This window comes from Diplotaxodon limnothrissa, linkage group LG10, assembly GCF_057381915.1.
Source record: "Diplotaxodon limnothrissa isolate DT_005_m linkage group LG10, D_limnothrissa_male_GT1.1, whole genome shotgun sequence".
NCBI classification, from domain to species: domain Eukaryota; kingdom Metazoa; phylum Chordata; class Actinopteri; order Cichliformes; family Cichlidae; genus Diplotaxodon; species Diplotaxodon limnothrissa.
In genome coordinates this window covers 14397147-14413383 of record NC_140605.1, presented here as the reverse complement: position 1 = coordinate 14413383, position 16237 = coordinate 14397147, and the positions used below count along the sequence as shown (strand labels likewise).

The 16237-nt window shown below is 38.7% G+C and overlaps 2 protein-coding genes across 2 annotated transcripts; one reads left to right on the top strand and one right to left on the bottom strand.

The window, feature by feature from the left end:
• Positions 1-1028: 1028 nt before the first annotated feature.
• Positions 1029-4510, bottom strand: mrps31 (mitochondrial ribosomal protein S31). Its single transcript, XM_085363639.1, has 7 exons — positions 4353-4510; positions 3314-3748; positions 2521-2673; positions 2266-2409; positions 2093-2169; positions 1542-1682; positions 1029-1449 (listed from the first exon to the last, which is right to left on the bottom strand). Exons 1-7 carry the CDS (start codon positions 4454-4456, stop codon positions 1214-1216), a joined length of 1290 nt encoding a protein of 429 aa, XP_085219765.1. The 5' UTR covers positions 4457-4510; the 3' UTR covers positions 1029-1213.
• A 271-nt stretch (positions 4511-4781) lies between these two features.
• taf6 (TAF6 RNA polymerase II, TATA box binding protein (TBP)-associated factor) lies at positions 4782-14454 on the top strand. Its single transcript, XM_085363638.1, has 15 exons — positions 4782-4967; positions 6919-7076; positions 7209-7295; positions 7408-7561; positions 7647-7703; positions 7799-7918; positions 8037-8158; positions 10456-10533; positions 10639-10740; positions 10853-11035; positions 12049-12123; positions 12209-12334; positions 12457-12630; positions 13538-13729; positions 13978-14454. Exons 2-15 carry the CDS (start codon positions 6921-6923, stop codon positions 14266-14268), a joined length of 1917 nt encoding a protein of 638 aa, XP_085219764.1. The 5' UTR covers positions 4782-4967; positions 6919-6920; the 3' UTR covers positions 14269-14454.
• The last annotated feature ends 1783 nt before the right edge of the window (positions 14455-16237 follow it).

Below are 16237 nucleotides of genomic sequence, written 5' to 3'. Positions count from 1 at the left end.
AAATATGTAGTGAAAGGGTTGGTTAGTCAGCTATCTCTTTCAGTTCGCTTGTCATTCAAACACATTTTGGCGGGACTTGAATGCACCATACAAGCTGAGAGGGCATGTTTTTAGTTTCAAAACGTTCTGAGGGGGGGCTCAGCTGATTCAAAACACTGCCCTAAGCTTAAAAAAAGAAATATATTAGGGCCATTTGTACAGGTTTTTTTTTTATTACTTCCATACAAATATAGCAAAAAATGTTAATGTACTCCTAAACTTTTTTTAGTTGAAGTATCTGGATGCCATCTTTAAAACTGTGGGGAATCCTAATGTAATGCACAACCACAACGTTCAGTAGCGCCATCTAGTGGCCAAGCCTTAACAACTCTACATGAGTGTCTCTCCCCCCTACTGCACTGTATGGCCCAGACAAACAGAAACCAGGAAGTGTTGCCAACATCTTATCATGCCAATCACTCTGTTTAAGGAAAAGTGAACAAAATGTGGAAGTGGGGCACTTTGAAACATCAACCTGTCAGTTTCCACTTTCTCAGACAATAGATCGAGCAGGGTGTTTTTAGACCAGAAAGGATCCGTGTGGCACGTTGTTAAACAGGTTGTTTAACTTTAAAAGCACTTCCTCTGAGAAGGGGTACAGGGTTCACGGTCTGAATGTGTTTTCTACTGTAAACTTGATCTCAGATCCTCAATACCGCTCACAGGTTATAGTTCTTGCAACCGGTCTGGGAAAACACAATCACTCATGACTGCAAGGTGTTTGTATGACCTGTGACACTTAAAGAATACAAAAATATTTTCATCTGCACATTTTCTTTGTCACACAAAGGTCATTAACAATCCATTCAGCTAAAGTGTTACTTGTTTTTAAAGTAAGTTACTCTAATGACCTTTTATAACAATATTTCAGTGTAACAAGAATAAATCAACACAACCATTTTATTTACATCACTTAATACCACTTGTGAATCACAAAAATATTGCATTGACTATGTGTGCAGCAACATTTCACTTCCTTTCAGGGCATTTTTCTCAATAGCATGACATCCAATATCTCCACTAAGTTCTCTCCTACAAGAGTCAAGAAACCAGGAAGGTTTTGACTGCCGCATAAACTGTATGAGTAATGATCACGGTGGCAAAGTCTCGCTTTAAAGTGTTGGTTTTATGTGACCACAAAGAGCAAATGCAGACATATTAAACCGTGTTAAGTTTATTCAAGGTAAACATCAGCCTCCTTAAGCACTTCCTCTTTTTGATGGAAGTAGTCCCTGAACCAGGATATATGCTCCTTCTTCTGCTGCACAGTCAGATAGGGGTTTCTGGACAGGCCGGTCACTACTAGCTCCATGAAGTGACGCACTGGCCCCTCACGAGGGAAGCCCTCCTCCAAGTGCTTCTCTAAGAAGATGTGCTCATGGAATGGGACCTTGGCTTCCTCTTCGAGGCCTAACACAGCAAGAATGAACAGTCAGTTTCTCTCTCAGAAAAATGTATTTTCCCCTCTTTTAAAAATAATGAAGTCAACCTTCGTTACTCACCAGCTTCATTGTTTACTGGGTACTGCCATAGTTTCCCTTCTTTGGTCCACTGGATCATTTCCTCAAACCCATTTCGAAGCATCTGATTGGTCGATAGAGACAACTGATTTGCAAAGTCCATGTCCCACAGAGTCGGCTTAGCTGAAAATATGATACAATGACGTTAAAAGCAAAAGATTTTGCAATGTGACATGAAATATGTTTACGGAGTGACAGGCATTAAAAGCATCACAGTCTTGACAAGCATTATTAAAGCACCATGCTTAACATGTTTGATACTGTGTCATGTTTCATCAGTTTAAGCTTGAAAAATCAACTGTCACTCATGACTTGCTTACTAGAAGTCTTCATGAGGAAGACCACTGTTAAGTCAGTGATCTTCTGGTGTGGTGCATACATTTTGAAGACAAACTTTAAAAATGTTTATTTTTAGGCGTTAACAATGAGACAAGTAACACCAAAAAGTGGCCTCTGTGAGCAAACATATGAAATGAACAGTAAGCTTCAAATTGAAAAAAAAGAAAGAAAAGAAAATCTAAATCCATCAATACCTGCTGCTGGTTCAATTCCATCTTCATCAGCAGAGGAGGTGAAGATGTTAAGTCTTTTCCCTAGCAACAAATTCCTCCTTAAAAAAAGAAAGACATTAGACACAAGATCCATTAAAAACAACAACAAAAAAAAACACAACAAAATTAGTGTGAAGAGCTGATAAAAATATTACCGTTTCCGAACACTGGACAGCTCGGAAGTGATTCCTCTGTAATGTGTATATCCTCGCCCGTCGTCATCAAACCGGATCTGATCGGCTGGCCAGGCATTCTGCCGGTTAGGATTCTTGCCTACTTTCATTTCAGCGATAATCACTCTGAGAAAATATTGTTTGATTATTTTTTGTTAAATAAGCTTTTCAGAAAAGAAAAACGGGGGGGGGGGGGGAGAGTAACAATCTCATTAACTACAGTTATTGGGGACATACCCGAGGTTGTTAATGTCGCCTTTCTTCTGAGCCTCAGCGATTGCCTCGTGCTGCCTCAGCTGCCTGAGCAGCTCAGATTCAGCCTGGCTGTGGTTAGGCAGAGTGGAGGCAGCAGAAGATGCTGCAGCAACCAGATCAGGATCCAAAGTCTCACTAAAAACACAACCCAGGGGGGCACAAAATGAGTGAATGAAATGTGACAAAAGTATAGCTCCTAAGGTTTGGTTTTTAATTGTATGGACATAAGTATTGGGCTACTCTGAATTCAGGTGTTTTCATCTCCAATCAACCACTGATCCATGCAGTATACCTTTACAAACATTTGTGAATGAATGAGTCATTCTAAGGAGTTCATTGAAATCAAGTAGCTGTAATAATATGCAACAAGTCACATTAGTGGAGTTTCTTCCCTTCTAGAGATTCCACACTCAGCTGTATGTGGTATTGTTGCAAGGGAGAAACATTTTGGAACTACAGCAACTTAGCCATGAGCTGAGTCACCAAGTACTGAGGCGCACAGTGCATAGCACAGACTAAACCATTACAATCAGCACAAAAACTGTGTGCTGGGTGCTGGATGGCATAGGTTTCCATAGTTGAGCAGCTTGTGTAGGTCTAACATCTAGGTAGCCCAGTACTTTCCATGTGATGTAAGTAACTATAGATGAAATAAACTTGAAAGAGAATCATGTGGAGTGACTGCTGTTGTCATCTTACAACTTTATTGGCCAATGGTGTGAATAACACAAAAAACTTCAATAAGGCAATACAACCCTTCTCCAACTTCTCTCACCTCTGTGATGAATCATCCCCTGTAGCCTTCTGATACATACTGATGGTGCTCTCCATAGGTGCCGCCTTCGGCTTATATTGTGTAACAGACTCATAACTTTGCTTTGCCTTCAGGTTTTTGAGCTTCCTTTTGTTGGTGACTTCTACTTTCATGGCTCCAAGAAGATTCAGGAGACTCTCCTTCCCACTCTTAGCTGCATCATTCTTCGTTTTCGCTGGCTGCTTTGATGCAACCTGTTCAGTTTTAACATCTGTCTGCTGCTGTGTGGCGTCTCCATCATCTGCCTTTAACACCGCTGGCTCCTCCTTCAATTCGACCACCTCCGCTTGGTCACCCTCTTTAACTGCCTGTGTTTTCTGGTCTTGGTTATTCTTCTTTTCACAGAGCGAGCTTGAACTTGTGCTGAAGGTTTTTACCCCACATTTATTTGTAACCCTGTGTCGAGAGATAAACAGATTTGTGCATCAGAAGGAGCCAAATCTGAAAAGGTCACGATTCAGACTTTTGATAATTATTACATTAACACAATATCATCAATATTGAACGTAATAAATGCAAAGGAGGGGGCAACAGTGTCTGGAAAAAATAACATTATTATACATTATAGATTTGTATGCAATTCCATGCAGTTTTAATCTACACCATTTACAAGCATACCGCTTAAAGACAACATGACAACTTGTGATGCTTTGCATATATCTTATATAATATACATATTAGTCTGCGCATCTATACGTGAATCAAACTTTTTTTTCAGGTCCGTGCGATTAACTTCACATACACATTACCATGGAAACAACCGCCTGAAGAGCTGTCAGTCAAGACGTCCATCCCCCTCTTTAGGCTAGAATAAGCTAGTTGCTAGCCACATGCTACTCTTGTTTAACGAAACAAGCAAAACTCAGCATATTTCGTTTGTACTGTGGCAACCTGTTCTTTGACATTAAGAAGCTCGGCAGCTGAGTCTCACGGTCATTAGTTACTCTGTTTCACAGTGTGGCCCGTTCAATCACAGCTAACAGTCACATGGTTACCTCACCTGAAAACCGTCTTGTCACATTTAGCTGCTAAAACACACGAGTCGTAGACATTGACTGAAGAACTTCGAGGCGCCAACAAAGTCCGAAATATAATTCTGTACATTGTGGCTTGTTGTGATGTCCTTCCACGCTCCTGTCGTTTACCTCCGTTGTTACCACATAAGGTCACCCCTGTAAACTTTAAGAGAATGACAGTTCCGTTCCAGGATGTGCAAAGACTCGATGTTTGCTCTTCAACGTAAGAGTGCCGAGTTTTAATTTAGTCTGGATTTATTTGTAACATTGGCAATCTCAATATTAAAGTAAATTTAATTAATTTCTTTAACATTTTAGTTGATTTGATTTTTAAATAAACTTTAGGCGGTTACTGTCAGTAGTATAGTCTCGCGAGACCGCAACCGGAACGTGAGTCAAAATGGCGACGAAACACAACCGCTCATTCACGAACTGAGGTCTCAGCTGCAGTCCGCGAATTAGTTTCTTATTTGCATCAAGAGATGGATATTCAGAGAGAAGAAATAGCTTCGCAAAATCAGCATTTTTGTAAACATTGATTGTTTTTATTCGCATAAGTTCCTGCTTATATTCAGAGAGGAGAAAGCAACTTCACACAGGTAAAACGTCAACGGAAGCTAAGTTATTAGCATGCAAGCTAACATGCTTAAAAATTAGCTTACCGCAAGTTAGTGTGAAATAAGTATATATTTATTCAGAAGCGTAAAGTTACCATAATTTCTTTATTTTTCACTGATCTTAGGTTCCAGTGAATATATATAAAGTGTGGCTTGTGTGTTACATGTTGTAGTTCGCTGTTGTTCCGTCAGTGTGAACAAACCCGCTCCTTGGAGCTCAGTGTGTTTGTTTACCTACAAAGTATTTGGAAAAGAGGAACTTGGACAATCTTTAAATCACTTAACATTATATTAAATGTGTAGTCTTCGCCTCCACATTAAGTTTCACAGTCTTTTTATTTAAGATTTTAGATTTTATTTGATGGGTGTAATTACAACGCGCTAGCTTTGCAATACCTCCAGTCCTGTGAAATACCGTGGACTTGTTTTCATGATAACGTTGTATATCATCTTAAGAACAAGCTCCAAAGACGTAATTGGTGTAGTTTTAAAACACGACTTCTCTCCTGTTGAGGTTTTGTTCGGTCTGTTATCGTTGCATTTACGTTAACAAATACATGCGAAACTTAGAGAATGTGTCTGACAGCAAATATGCTGTTGCTACCACAGGATCTATTATGAATAAGTTTTGTTGTGCTTTAACATTTGTTGCTGACCAGAAAGTTACTGTTGTTTCAGCAAACCTCCAAATAGTTTTTCATGTATTTGAGATTCTCTTATAACCCCTGCCAATCACCAGACGAGATTTTAGATCAGTGTTTGGGTCATTGTTGCACATCTCTACTATATAATAAGCCGTTATTGTATGCAGTGTCTTGAAGGGGTTCCTTTTGTGTGATTATCCACCTTAATGGTTTTGTCGTAGGGACTGCCCATCATTAATGAAAAGGGTTTTGGATGAGGGTCTCCTTGGAGATGTGTAGCTGTGAGGGTTTTTTTTATGGTGAAACGCAATGGGACAATCTGTGTAGTTATTGCATTGAGTCTCGGAAACTAAAAGCACTACAAAAATGATCTACAAAAGGAAATATCTATAGTAAGTGAATTTAGCCTAAATGTCCTGGTTTGGTGGGTATGTAAACAAAGAGGAAAGAACATTGTACTTAGATCTGTGCAGGTATTCTGAGGAATATTCACTAAGCACCTCTAACATTCCCAATATACTTCAGGCCCAACAATAGCCACAGTAATCACACATAAAACCAATGTAAGGGAGCTGGGTTATCAGAACAAGACTCAGCTGTACACCTGCACTTAAAGGAAAAAGTACACTCTTTTGAAGATACTAATGTTCACATTTTGGATAGAGAAGCCACAAAGTTTGAAATATGAGTAAAGGATGCTTCCTATGTGCACCTATAGCAACTGAGGTGGTGGACTATATAACAGTCAGCTATAATGCATTCTTGAGATCAATTCGCACTCACACCTTGACCCATGTCATCTTAATGGCTCACATGATGGGCAGGCTTAGCTGACATGTTACAGAGAATTCACAGCATGGCATGTGACCTTAGTGTGTCACACCCTGAAACTTGTGACCCTGATGACACGAAGACAGAGTGGGTCAGTGACATTCAGGACCACCTTCAAGGTGGCAACACATTAGAAGTTAAATACCTGGGAATCCTCATCAGCCTTTAGAACTGAAGAAGCCTTTTCAATGAGAGCTGAAATGTCTCCCAAGACCCTACAAGAACAAGTCCACTTGCCTTCAAAGGAAGCTTTTAAGACTTGATTATAAGCTATTTATAATCAGAACTCTGTCAACAACATAGTATCACACTGTGATTGTTACTTTAAGTCCATTTGAGTATCTACAATTGGCTATGAACTATTAGAATTTTGTGTTTTAGTTCTAAGTGTGATCTTGACTTTGTGTGTGTGTCTACGAGAGGTTATATTTACAGACCTGTGTGCTTTCTTATGTCAGCCATGGCGGAAGAACGTCGGCAGAAGCACTGTTCGGTCGTCCTGCCTACAGAGTCAATGAAGGCCATGGCAGAGTCTGTGGGAGTGGGGCAGTTACAGGAGGACAGCTGTGTAGCTCTAAGTGAAGAGGTCAGCTACAGAATAAAAGAAATTGCACAGGTAAAGTATGAATTATCAGAGAAAATATTGCCTTTTATTTATGTGGAAGAAAAATGCTCAAAAAAGAGTTACTGGAAAATCCAGATTTATATTTAAATCCTCTTTGGTGGTTTTTTTTCTCCTTTTACATAGGATGCTTTGAAATTTATGCACCATGGGAAGAGACGTAAATTAACCACCAGCGATATAGACAATGCTCTCAAATTAAAAAATGTGGAAGTAAGTGAGAACTTGTGTGTTTTTAAATTAAGTACTTTTTGCTGGCTTATTAAGTGATTTGATGGATGCAGTTGGAAGGCAAGCAAGTCTCAATTAATTCCTTTCGGTACAGCCCCTGTATGGCTTCCAGTCGCAAGAGTTTATCCCTTTTCGTTTTGCGAGTGGCGGTGGAAGAGAGCTTCATTTCTACGAGGAAAAGGAAGTTGACCTCAGTGACATTATAAACACGCCTCTTCCCAGAGTCCCACTAGATGTGTCTCTTAAAGGTATTCAGAGAGTCAATTTTTTTTTGTATATTTTTGTCCAGTAGTATATTTAACTTGTACTCTGTGCTTGTTTGTTCATCACCAGCTCACTGGTTAAGTATTGAGGGGATGCAACCAGCTATTCCAGAAAATCCACCACCAGGTTAGCTCTGACCAGATTTTTTTCTATTAAAGTACAAAGTTAAATATCTGGAGAAGAAACGTAGACACATTAGATATATTTTGTTTCCTTTTTAGCAACAAAAGAGCAACAGAAAGTTGAATCTACAGAGCCTCTCAAAGTAGTCAAACCTGGTCAGGAGGAGGAAGGTACGATTCAAGGCAAGGGTCAGGGCACAACAACTCCTGACGGTAAAGGTCAGTGTCTTGTTTTCTATTTAACTTTTTTTTCTCTTACATTTCCCTGCTTTAGTTCATTTCAGTTTTGCCTTCACAATGCTTGTTGATAATGTTTATCTGTATCCGTCTTGTTCAGGAAAGGAAAAGGGTCTAATAAGGTTGAAACCACGCAGCACTCATGAGCTTTCTGTTGAACAGCAGCTCTACTACAAGGAAATCACAGAAGCATGTGTTGGATCCTGTGAAGCTAAGAGAGCTGTAAGTTCTGCCTCTACTTTATATTAGTATTTTGTATTATTGAACATTTTAGTAATGGTTTTGTTTTATTAATGAAAACTACAAATGTATTATACAATAAATATATATATAAAAATATAATATAACTTAAACTTGTGCATAAAACAAAATGCCCTTCACTGTTTTTTCTTGGAAGGCCAAAAAAAAGAGTTCTGTCTGAGTTTAAGTGAGTTTAAATGAGTATCTGGCGATTGCAAAGAAGAAAAGCGAACATATCCACATTCTCTGCTGTCAGCTTTCAGCAAACTGCCTAATTCTTCATGCCAGACTAAGTTAACAGGTCATCTGCACACATTCGAGTTTATTTACAATTCGCTGTCCAAAACTGACAGCGGTGGATGGAGCAGCTACAGAGTAGAGCAGGGCGATATGGCCAAAAATATTTATCACGATATATATTTGAAAATTTGCGATAACGATATAACTGACGATATAATTGATGCGAGACAAAATACAACTCCACAACATTACTAGCGCAAAAAGACAACCTTCCATTTATTTTCACGTAAACAAGAAGCTGGTTTTTATGTACATTAAAGCTTTATAAAAATGTATCAGTGCAAATGCAAATTCCTTGCTGAAAGTTTAACCCAAAGGCATTTCCAGTAGAAATGGGCTGACATATCCTGAGCATAACCATGTATAATATCCACTGAAGTTAAAAAGAGGTGCTTTGCAACATTAAACTGCAGTGTGCAGTACGCATTTTTCGGACCATAAGGTGCACGGGATTATAAGGCACATTAAGCGAAACAAAGCAGTCAGATAAATCAAACTTTATTAAACTCATTCTTCTTGCTTCCTCCACTTCTGTACCATTGATTCATTAATGTTGAATTCTCTGGCAGCTGATCTATTCCCATGTTGTTGCAGTATATTAATGACTAACCTCGTATTGTGGATGGATTATCTCAGTTGTTCTCCTGACTGAAGTTTGGTCCGTTTACAGCATCCTGCCATGCGATTGCATTTGTCTCTAACCATGAGGAACCTTCACGTTAACTTTTATAAGTGGAAAAGTGTTAGTGTTCGTCCTCCAGCTTCACTGTTATGTTATGCTAACATAGCTGTGTCGCTAGCGATCACGTAGCACATCATTATATACCAGCTAGCCCAACTTCAGTAACCCTACAAACATCACTGCTGTTTAGTTTCCTGTCTTCATTTATGTTGGAAGTGATAGCAGAGCTGTACGTTTGAATTTTTTCAGAAATCTCTCAGTCAGAACGTGCTATATCATGCTTAGGTAACTAGCGAAACTAGCGAGCTAACTTCCGCTAGCTTCCTGCTAGCTTCTAACTCCGTTAAATGTAATAACTTTTGTTTTCATGGATGCCTGGAAGTTAAACTTCATAGTTACACCTGGTAAAGCAGCAATGCTGATCGTTTTATTAAAGATGAAATAATTTAGACAGTTTTCAACTCTCAGTGATGCTGCAGTGTTGTTTGACCTGAAGTCAAATATACGGAGTTTGGGACCCAGATTACTCCCAGATTTAAGAGCATCTTAGTCCGACAAATACGACAATAACAACGGCCGCTTGCATGTTCTGCAAAAAAATGTGCTTTGTTGTGTATCTGACGGACAAACACCAAACCAGTTCCACATCACGGAAGTTGCACCATTTTTACAAACCAATTCTGGTTCCTCAACAATCGGCCATGTGCGTATGAAAACAAAGGCACTGCGCATGCGCGTTTTACTCCCATTCTATCGCGATATTTCATTTTCCTATCGTTGCCTAACATTATACCGGTATTACCGTGAACGGTATAATATGGCCCAGCCCTACTACAGAGCTCTCTTTTCTTCATGTTGGAGCTTGTTGATCAGGTGGTTTGATGAAGGACTAAAGCTAACTTTTCCCAGTGAAGCTTTTAATGGTAAGCACAGAAACATGTGCTGCTGTTTTGGATGCCTAGAAAATCTAATGGCGCAGCCTCTGTGCACTTTGTGTGTGTGTGTGTGTGTGTGTGTGTGTGTGTGTGTACAGACTGTGGCCCCACATTAAACTACTAACATGGTGATAGTTGAGTCCTACAGAGTCATGGATTTCTAAAAGCATTAAAAAAAAATGTCATCTGGGATTTTTTTTTTTTTATTTAGTTGTTTGTGTTACTTATTCTAAAACGGGTTGTTGTTGTTATAAAGTAAAATAGTAGTGCAGTCTAATTCTGTCATACTATCAAAAAGTTATTTCAGGCCAGTTTGTCACCTGACTTCTCTTTTTAAAAATGTTTGTATATATTTCGCACAGGAAGCCTTACAGAGTATTGCTACCGATCCTGGACTTTATCAGATGCTTCCAAGATTCAGCACATTTATTTCTGAGGGCGTAAGCACATTTCCAACATCTTGTCTTCTCAACCATTTCTTTACCTCACAAAAAAGCCCTGAGCATATTTGTGTTCAAAGTGCTGACCTTAGGCTCTCTTCAAAGGTGCGTGTAAACGTGGTGCAAAACAACTTGGCTCTCCTGATTTATCTGATGCGGATGGTCAAAGCTCTGATGGACAACCCCACCCTGTATCTGGAAAAATACGTAAGTGATGGAAACAAATACAATGTTGTATTATTTTATGAAGCTTGTAACCCAAAACATACTTTCAATGTGATATTCAATTTTTTTTTTCTCTTTTTCTCTCCATCTACAGCTCCATGAGCTCATCCCGGCTGTGGTAACCTGTATTGTGAGTAAGCAGCTGTGTTTGCGACCGGATGTTGACAACCACTGGGCTTTACGGGACTTTGCTGCTCGTCTTATGGCCCAAAGTTGTAAAACCTTCAGTACAACAACCAACAACATTCAGTCTCGTATTACCAAGACTTTTACCAAGGTGAAGTTTTTCTTTGGTAATAAATATGTTGTTCCCATATTGAAGATGTTTTGATATTTTATATATATAGTGAAATGCACAGAGCAGTTAGGGTTAGGGTGATTGGCAGTAATAAATTGGCTATAGGTGTGAATGGGTGTCTGTTGCTCTCTTATCCTTACGAGAGATTTGCAACCTGTCCAGAATGAGCACCAACTTGTATCTTATGATGGCTGGAATAGACTTCATAAGAGACTAAATTGGATATGTGGAAAAGGGGGGATGGAGGGAATCATGCAGAGTATAAATTTGTTTAACTCTCTATCAAGTATTAAACAGGCTCTCTGGATGTATTTCATAATTTTGGCTGTAATACTTTTAAAATGACAAAATAATTCTCTTCTTTCAGCAACCATTCCATTTATCTCTGTTCTTTTTCTCTTTCATTTTCCCAAATAGTACTGTGAAGTGCACATGGTGTAGTGTAGGCGGTGTTAATTTGTCTGTCAGAAGTTAAACTAAATAGCTTCACAGTTTCTCAAAATCTAATTGATGACAGTGTAAAAATGCAGGTATGCATCAAGCTGTGTTGTGCAAGTATGTCTTAAAATTATTAATAATAATAATCAGTAACCAAATATGTCATTGCCAATTTGTAAAAAAACAAACAAATTCTAGTTGTATTTTAATGTTGTTTAAGAGTGTATCTACCCTTTTGCTCTTTAGTCTGATGGAATCTTACTGGCCCTGTTTTGTGAGCGTTGTTTAAGCAGGTGTGAACTTGGTAATCTCCTGTTGCGACTGAAGCGCTCTGAAGCTTTTCTTTGTGCTTTGCATTCTTACGTAGTAACAGTTCGATAATAAACCTTTACCTCACAAATGTATCCTCTAGTCCAGGACACAACAGTTGAAAATTCTCATGTGATTCACAGGGAGGCTTTGTAGCTTTTTTGGACTGATTCAGAACAGGCAGTCAAACACCAAGTAGGAAAACACAGCAAAACACATGAATCCACTTTTTTTTCTTCTTCCAGAGTTGGCTGGATGATAAAACGCAGTGGACGACACGGTACGGCTGCATCGCTGGACTTGCAGAACTGGGACCAGATGTGAGTGGGGTTTTGTTTCCTCTTCTTCTTGTTCTGTCTGTTGCAGTGAAACCAACCTGCTGTTTTTATCTTTTATCCTCTGTAGGTGATAAAGACATTGATAATTCCTCGGCTTGCTGTAGAAGGTGCTCGGATCAAAGCAGTGATGGAAGGACCTGTGATCTCTAATATCGATAAGATAGGAGCTGAACATGTTCAAAGCCTCCTACTGGTAATATATGAACTTTTCTGAGTCTCATACATTAGTTTGTAAACTAGAGCAGTCCAAACAGATTACATAAACCCTGAGATTGTTATTAAAGTGTTTTGTTTTCCCTTCTCCTTTTTACAAAGAAACATTGTGCCAGTGTTATTGCCAAATTGCGATCTCCGCCTGACAACGTGGAGCAGTATCGCACAGAATATGGTTATCTCGGACCCATGCTTTGCTCCCATGTAATGAAGGCCAGGACTCAAGCAGCACTGCAAGCTCAGCAAGTCAACAGAACGACATTAACAATCACTCAGGTATAACTTACACCCAGTTATCACCAAAGTATCCTATACCATACCATCATTTATTTATATAGCAATTTAAAAACAACACACGGCCGACCAAAGTGCTGTACAGCAGAAATACTAAAAGTATATAAGTAAAACTATATGAATAATTATTATTATTTTTAATTTACAATTAACAACAAAATAACAGTGTCAGTTACCCGCTAATTCAAAAGTGAGGGAATGAAAATAAGTTTTGATTCTGGATTTAAAGACCACCACTGAAGAAGATTGCCTGATGTGAAGAGGAAGATGATTCCAAAGCTTCGGGGCAACAATAGAGAATGCTCAGTCTCCTCTAAGTTTCAGCCAAGACTGAGAGCAACAGCTGCTCAGGCTAACCGGCGTGAACGAGGGGGGACATAGGGCTTCGGCAGGTTGGACACATATACGGGCGCCAGACCATTTAAGGATTAAAAAAAAACAGTAAAAGGGTTTTAAAATGGATTCTAAATTCAATTGGAAGCCAGTGTAAGGAGGCCAGAACTGGAGTAAAATGCTCAAATTTTCTTTCACCAGTTAAAATCCGTGCGGCAGCATTTTGCACCAGTTGCACCAGAGTTCCCTGGCTAACCTTTATTAAAAGGGAGTTAGAGTAAACCAAGGGTGAGGTTATAAAAGCATAATGGCAGTTTCCAAGTCATGCCTGGGGAAAAAAAGGCTTAAGCTTTGACAGACGTCTGAGGTAATAGAATGAAGATTTTCACCACTCCATTTACGTGGCTGTTAAAATGTAAATGAATGTATATTTAAAAATACTTATCTGTAATAAGAGAATTCAAAATTAAAATGGCATATTAAGATTATTACAAGTGCTATTGGTAACTAGTACGTTTGCCTTCGTTTAATAATGAACAATGACACTTTCTTTCAGCCGCGTCCCACCCTTTCAGTCTCACAAAGCGGGCTAAGTGGGTCATCAGGTCCTCGCACTCCCAGCATCATTAAGGTCCCAAGCTCCCTCACACTGATGTCGCCACGACCTGGTACCCCATCACAGCCATCTCCTCCAGCTACTAAGTACATTGTTATGGCAACCAGTGCAGGAGCTGCCTCAACTCAGCAGGTGATTTTAGTTTTTTACCACCACTACAGGAAATCTTTATAAACTGTTTTTCCATAAAGGCACAAAGCCTTTCTCATATACTTGACCTTCATATTGGCATGATAATGTGCCAGATTTGACATTTTATAAATGCTTAGTGTTACAAAATGGAAACGCAGTGACAAAACTTACTGAATAAAGATTGCTGTTGATGATTGTGACTTCTAATAAAATCTACAACTGCTTGCATGTTTTTTGTCTATCGTCAGGTCATAACTCTCAGCTCTTCACAGTCAGCTTCACCAGTAACTAGTACTGTTCCCAGTGCTACATCTACCTTGCAGCCTTTGGTAAAACTGGAGCCTGGCAGTGGCCCTGGACTGACAGCTTCACGACCTCTGCAGAAGTACATAGTCGTGTCTCTTCCCTCGTCTGCCTCGTCGTCTTTGGAGACTAAGAGCTCTGTGCTACCCACCTCAATCTCCTCAAGTTCACTAGATGGAGGGATGAAGCTGGAACGGTCCGAGTCTCCTGGAGCAAGCACACAGTCGCCACACTGAGACTTGTATGAGTAGTGGAGATTCCTATCAAGTTGGAGCACCTGAGCACACAAGGAGATTTGTTTGGGCTGAACTTAATGGGGCAACCTCTGAGGTGATATGAGGGGGCAATATCTGAACTCTTGACTGATTGAGAGAAAATGTGACCAGAGGTAAATATGTTGATGCCCGATGAAAACCGACCAATCTGTGACATCTTCACTGTTTCAGCTTATATTCAAATTGATTTCATGTTTCTTTTTTACCCTAAAATAAATGATTTTTTATGAAATCTTTCAACTGTATGTGATTTTTACATTTCTGTTGTCATTTTAAGTGATTCTTTGGTATTGTCATTTTTGGTATGGATGGCTCTCAGAGTTTGTAAATTGCTGCCAACATCCAATATCTGAGCTTGCAAAACAATCCACATGGGCACCAAGTCAGTGCAATAAATGAAAAAGGTGCAGTACAGTGAGGACAAACAACAGAAATGCTACAGTAGAGGGATTCTGCTCTAGTCACATAAAAACTTGGCTATTTTAATTACAGCTTGCCAATTTTTTTGTACTCTTTATATTTTCAGATGAAATTTAAATATATAACTCCAAACTTGCATTAAATTTGAGGAAAATATGTATGAATTTGTATAAATCAAGTTTGCTGCTACATTGTTGTGTGTAAATGGGTCTAATGTGTAATGAAAGGCAGCTTTAAGCCCAAAGGTTATAAGATAACCTGCAAAAAAAGACTCAGCCTCAACAAAACTTAGTTTGAATTCAAAGTACCCATAAAAAAGTTTTTAAAAAAAGATTCAATCCTGCATTTGAAATGTTGAGCGAAAGGTCACTGAATGCAGAATGATTTCTGTCAGCAAGTGAAAACTGCAGAATAATGCCTTTTGTTTTATATACTGCAATATTTATAGAGATGACATATAGTGTTACTTTGTGGTAAATATGAATTTTAAAGGCTTTTCTTTGCTTAAGTCAATAAAGAAAAATAGAGGCCACAACTGCGTTGTTTTACTTTTATTAGACCTTTGAAAGTAAAAACGGTGAAAGAAGTACAATTCTTTTGCAGCTGTTAAAGTTTTCAAATACAGTGAAAATGAAACGTTGAGGCAGTTCACCCCCAAAGTAAAAGCTGCACCTATTGGAATTCTTTCAGTAAATTTAAGAGCTGAACCACATACACAAGCAAATACAGTAGTTTAAATACTGGACACTTTTCATATCTTTCTATTACTTTCACACAGCTAGTCTCCTGTGTTGTGTGATGAGGGTTGTGATTCACGTGTACATATACATAATCTTTTTTTGTTTGTTTTTGGGGTTGTTTTTTTTTTTTTATGTTTTTGACTGAGCTCACTTGTCACTTCGGGTGACTATTATCACAATAGGAGAAAAAATTTCAATATTTAAATTTCTTGAAGCTTTTAACTGTACCATAAATAAAATAAGAACATTAACATTTGTTGTTTTAGTTGGAAAGCCATGTATGGCTGAATGGTTGTAATTGTCCATGGGTTATCCATAACCTTTTTGTTGAGCCTTTAAAGGGGGCTCAGTGTATATAGAAAAAATAGTGGGAGCTCACTCCCATTAGCTGTTTTCACAAACTTTTAATTTTAGGGTTTTTTTTTTTGTTTGTTTGTTTTTTTAGGGCCCCATAAAGCCTGTTGTGTTCTGACGTGTCATATAAGTTGACAGGTTAAAAATCCAATATCTGTCAACTAAAGAACAAGAAAAACCAGTAGTTTAACTTTTTAAAAATGATATTCAAGAAAAATGACTAAGCACCCTAAAAACAAACAAACAAAAGTATAAGTACGAACTTATGAAATTTGTTCATATTTAAGCAATTTGCTCATTTATGTGGTTCAACACTTACTGCAACTTTGGAGGTTTACTTTTTACTGTCTTTGTGTGCGGTTTGTTTGAAAAGGAGCAGGCGGATATTTTTGTACTTGTACTATTTTAAATGCACG

What these genes read in the sequence shown, in the direction of transcription:
- taf6 (XM_085363638.1), top strand. Translation starts at nt 6,921, where the DNA reads ATGGCGGAAGAACGTCGGCAGAAGCACTGTTCGGTCGTCCTGCCTACA. An exon ending in ACTAGATGTGTCTCTTAAAG is followed by an intron (nt 7,562 to 7,646) that starts GTATTCAGAGAG and finishes GTTCATCACCAG; the next exon opens with CTCACTGGTTAAGTATTGAG. An exon ending in TTGCAGAACTGGGACCAGAT is followed by an intron (nt 12,124 to 12,208) that starts GTGAGTGGGGTT and finishes TATCCTCTGTAG; the next exon opens with GTGATAAAGACATTGATAAT.
- mrps31 (XM_085363639.1), bottom strand. Translation starts at nt 4,456, where the DNA reads ATGTACAGAATTATATTTCGGACTTTGTTGGCGCCTCGAAGTTCTTCA. An exon ending in GGGGATGATTCATCACAGAG is followed by an intron (nt 2,674 to 3,313) that starts GTGAGAGAAGTT and finishes TTGTGTTTTTAG; the next exon opens with TGAGACTTTGGATCCTGATC. An exon ending in GGCGACATTAACAACCTCGG is followed by an intron (nt 2,410 to 2,520) that starts GTATGTCCCCAA and finishes ATATTTTCTCAG; the next exon opens with AGTGATTATCGCTGAAATGA.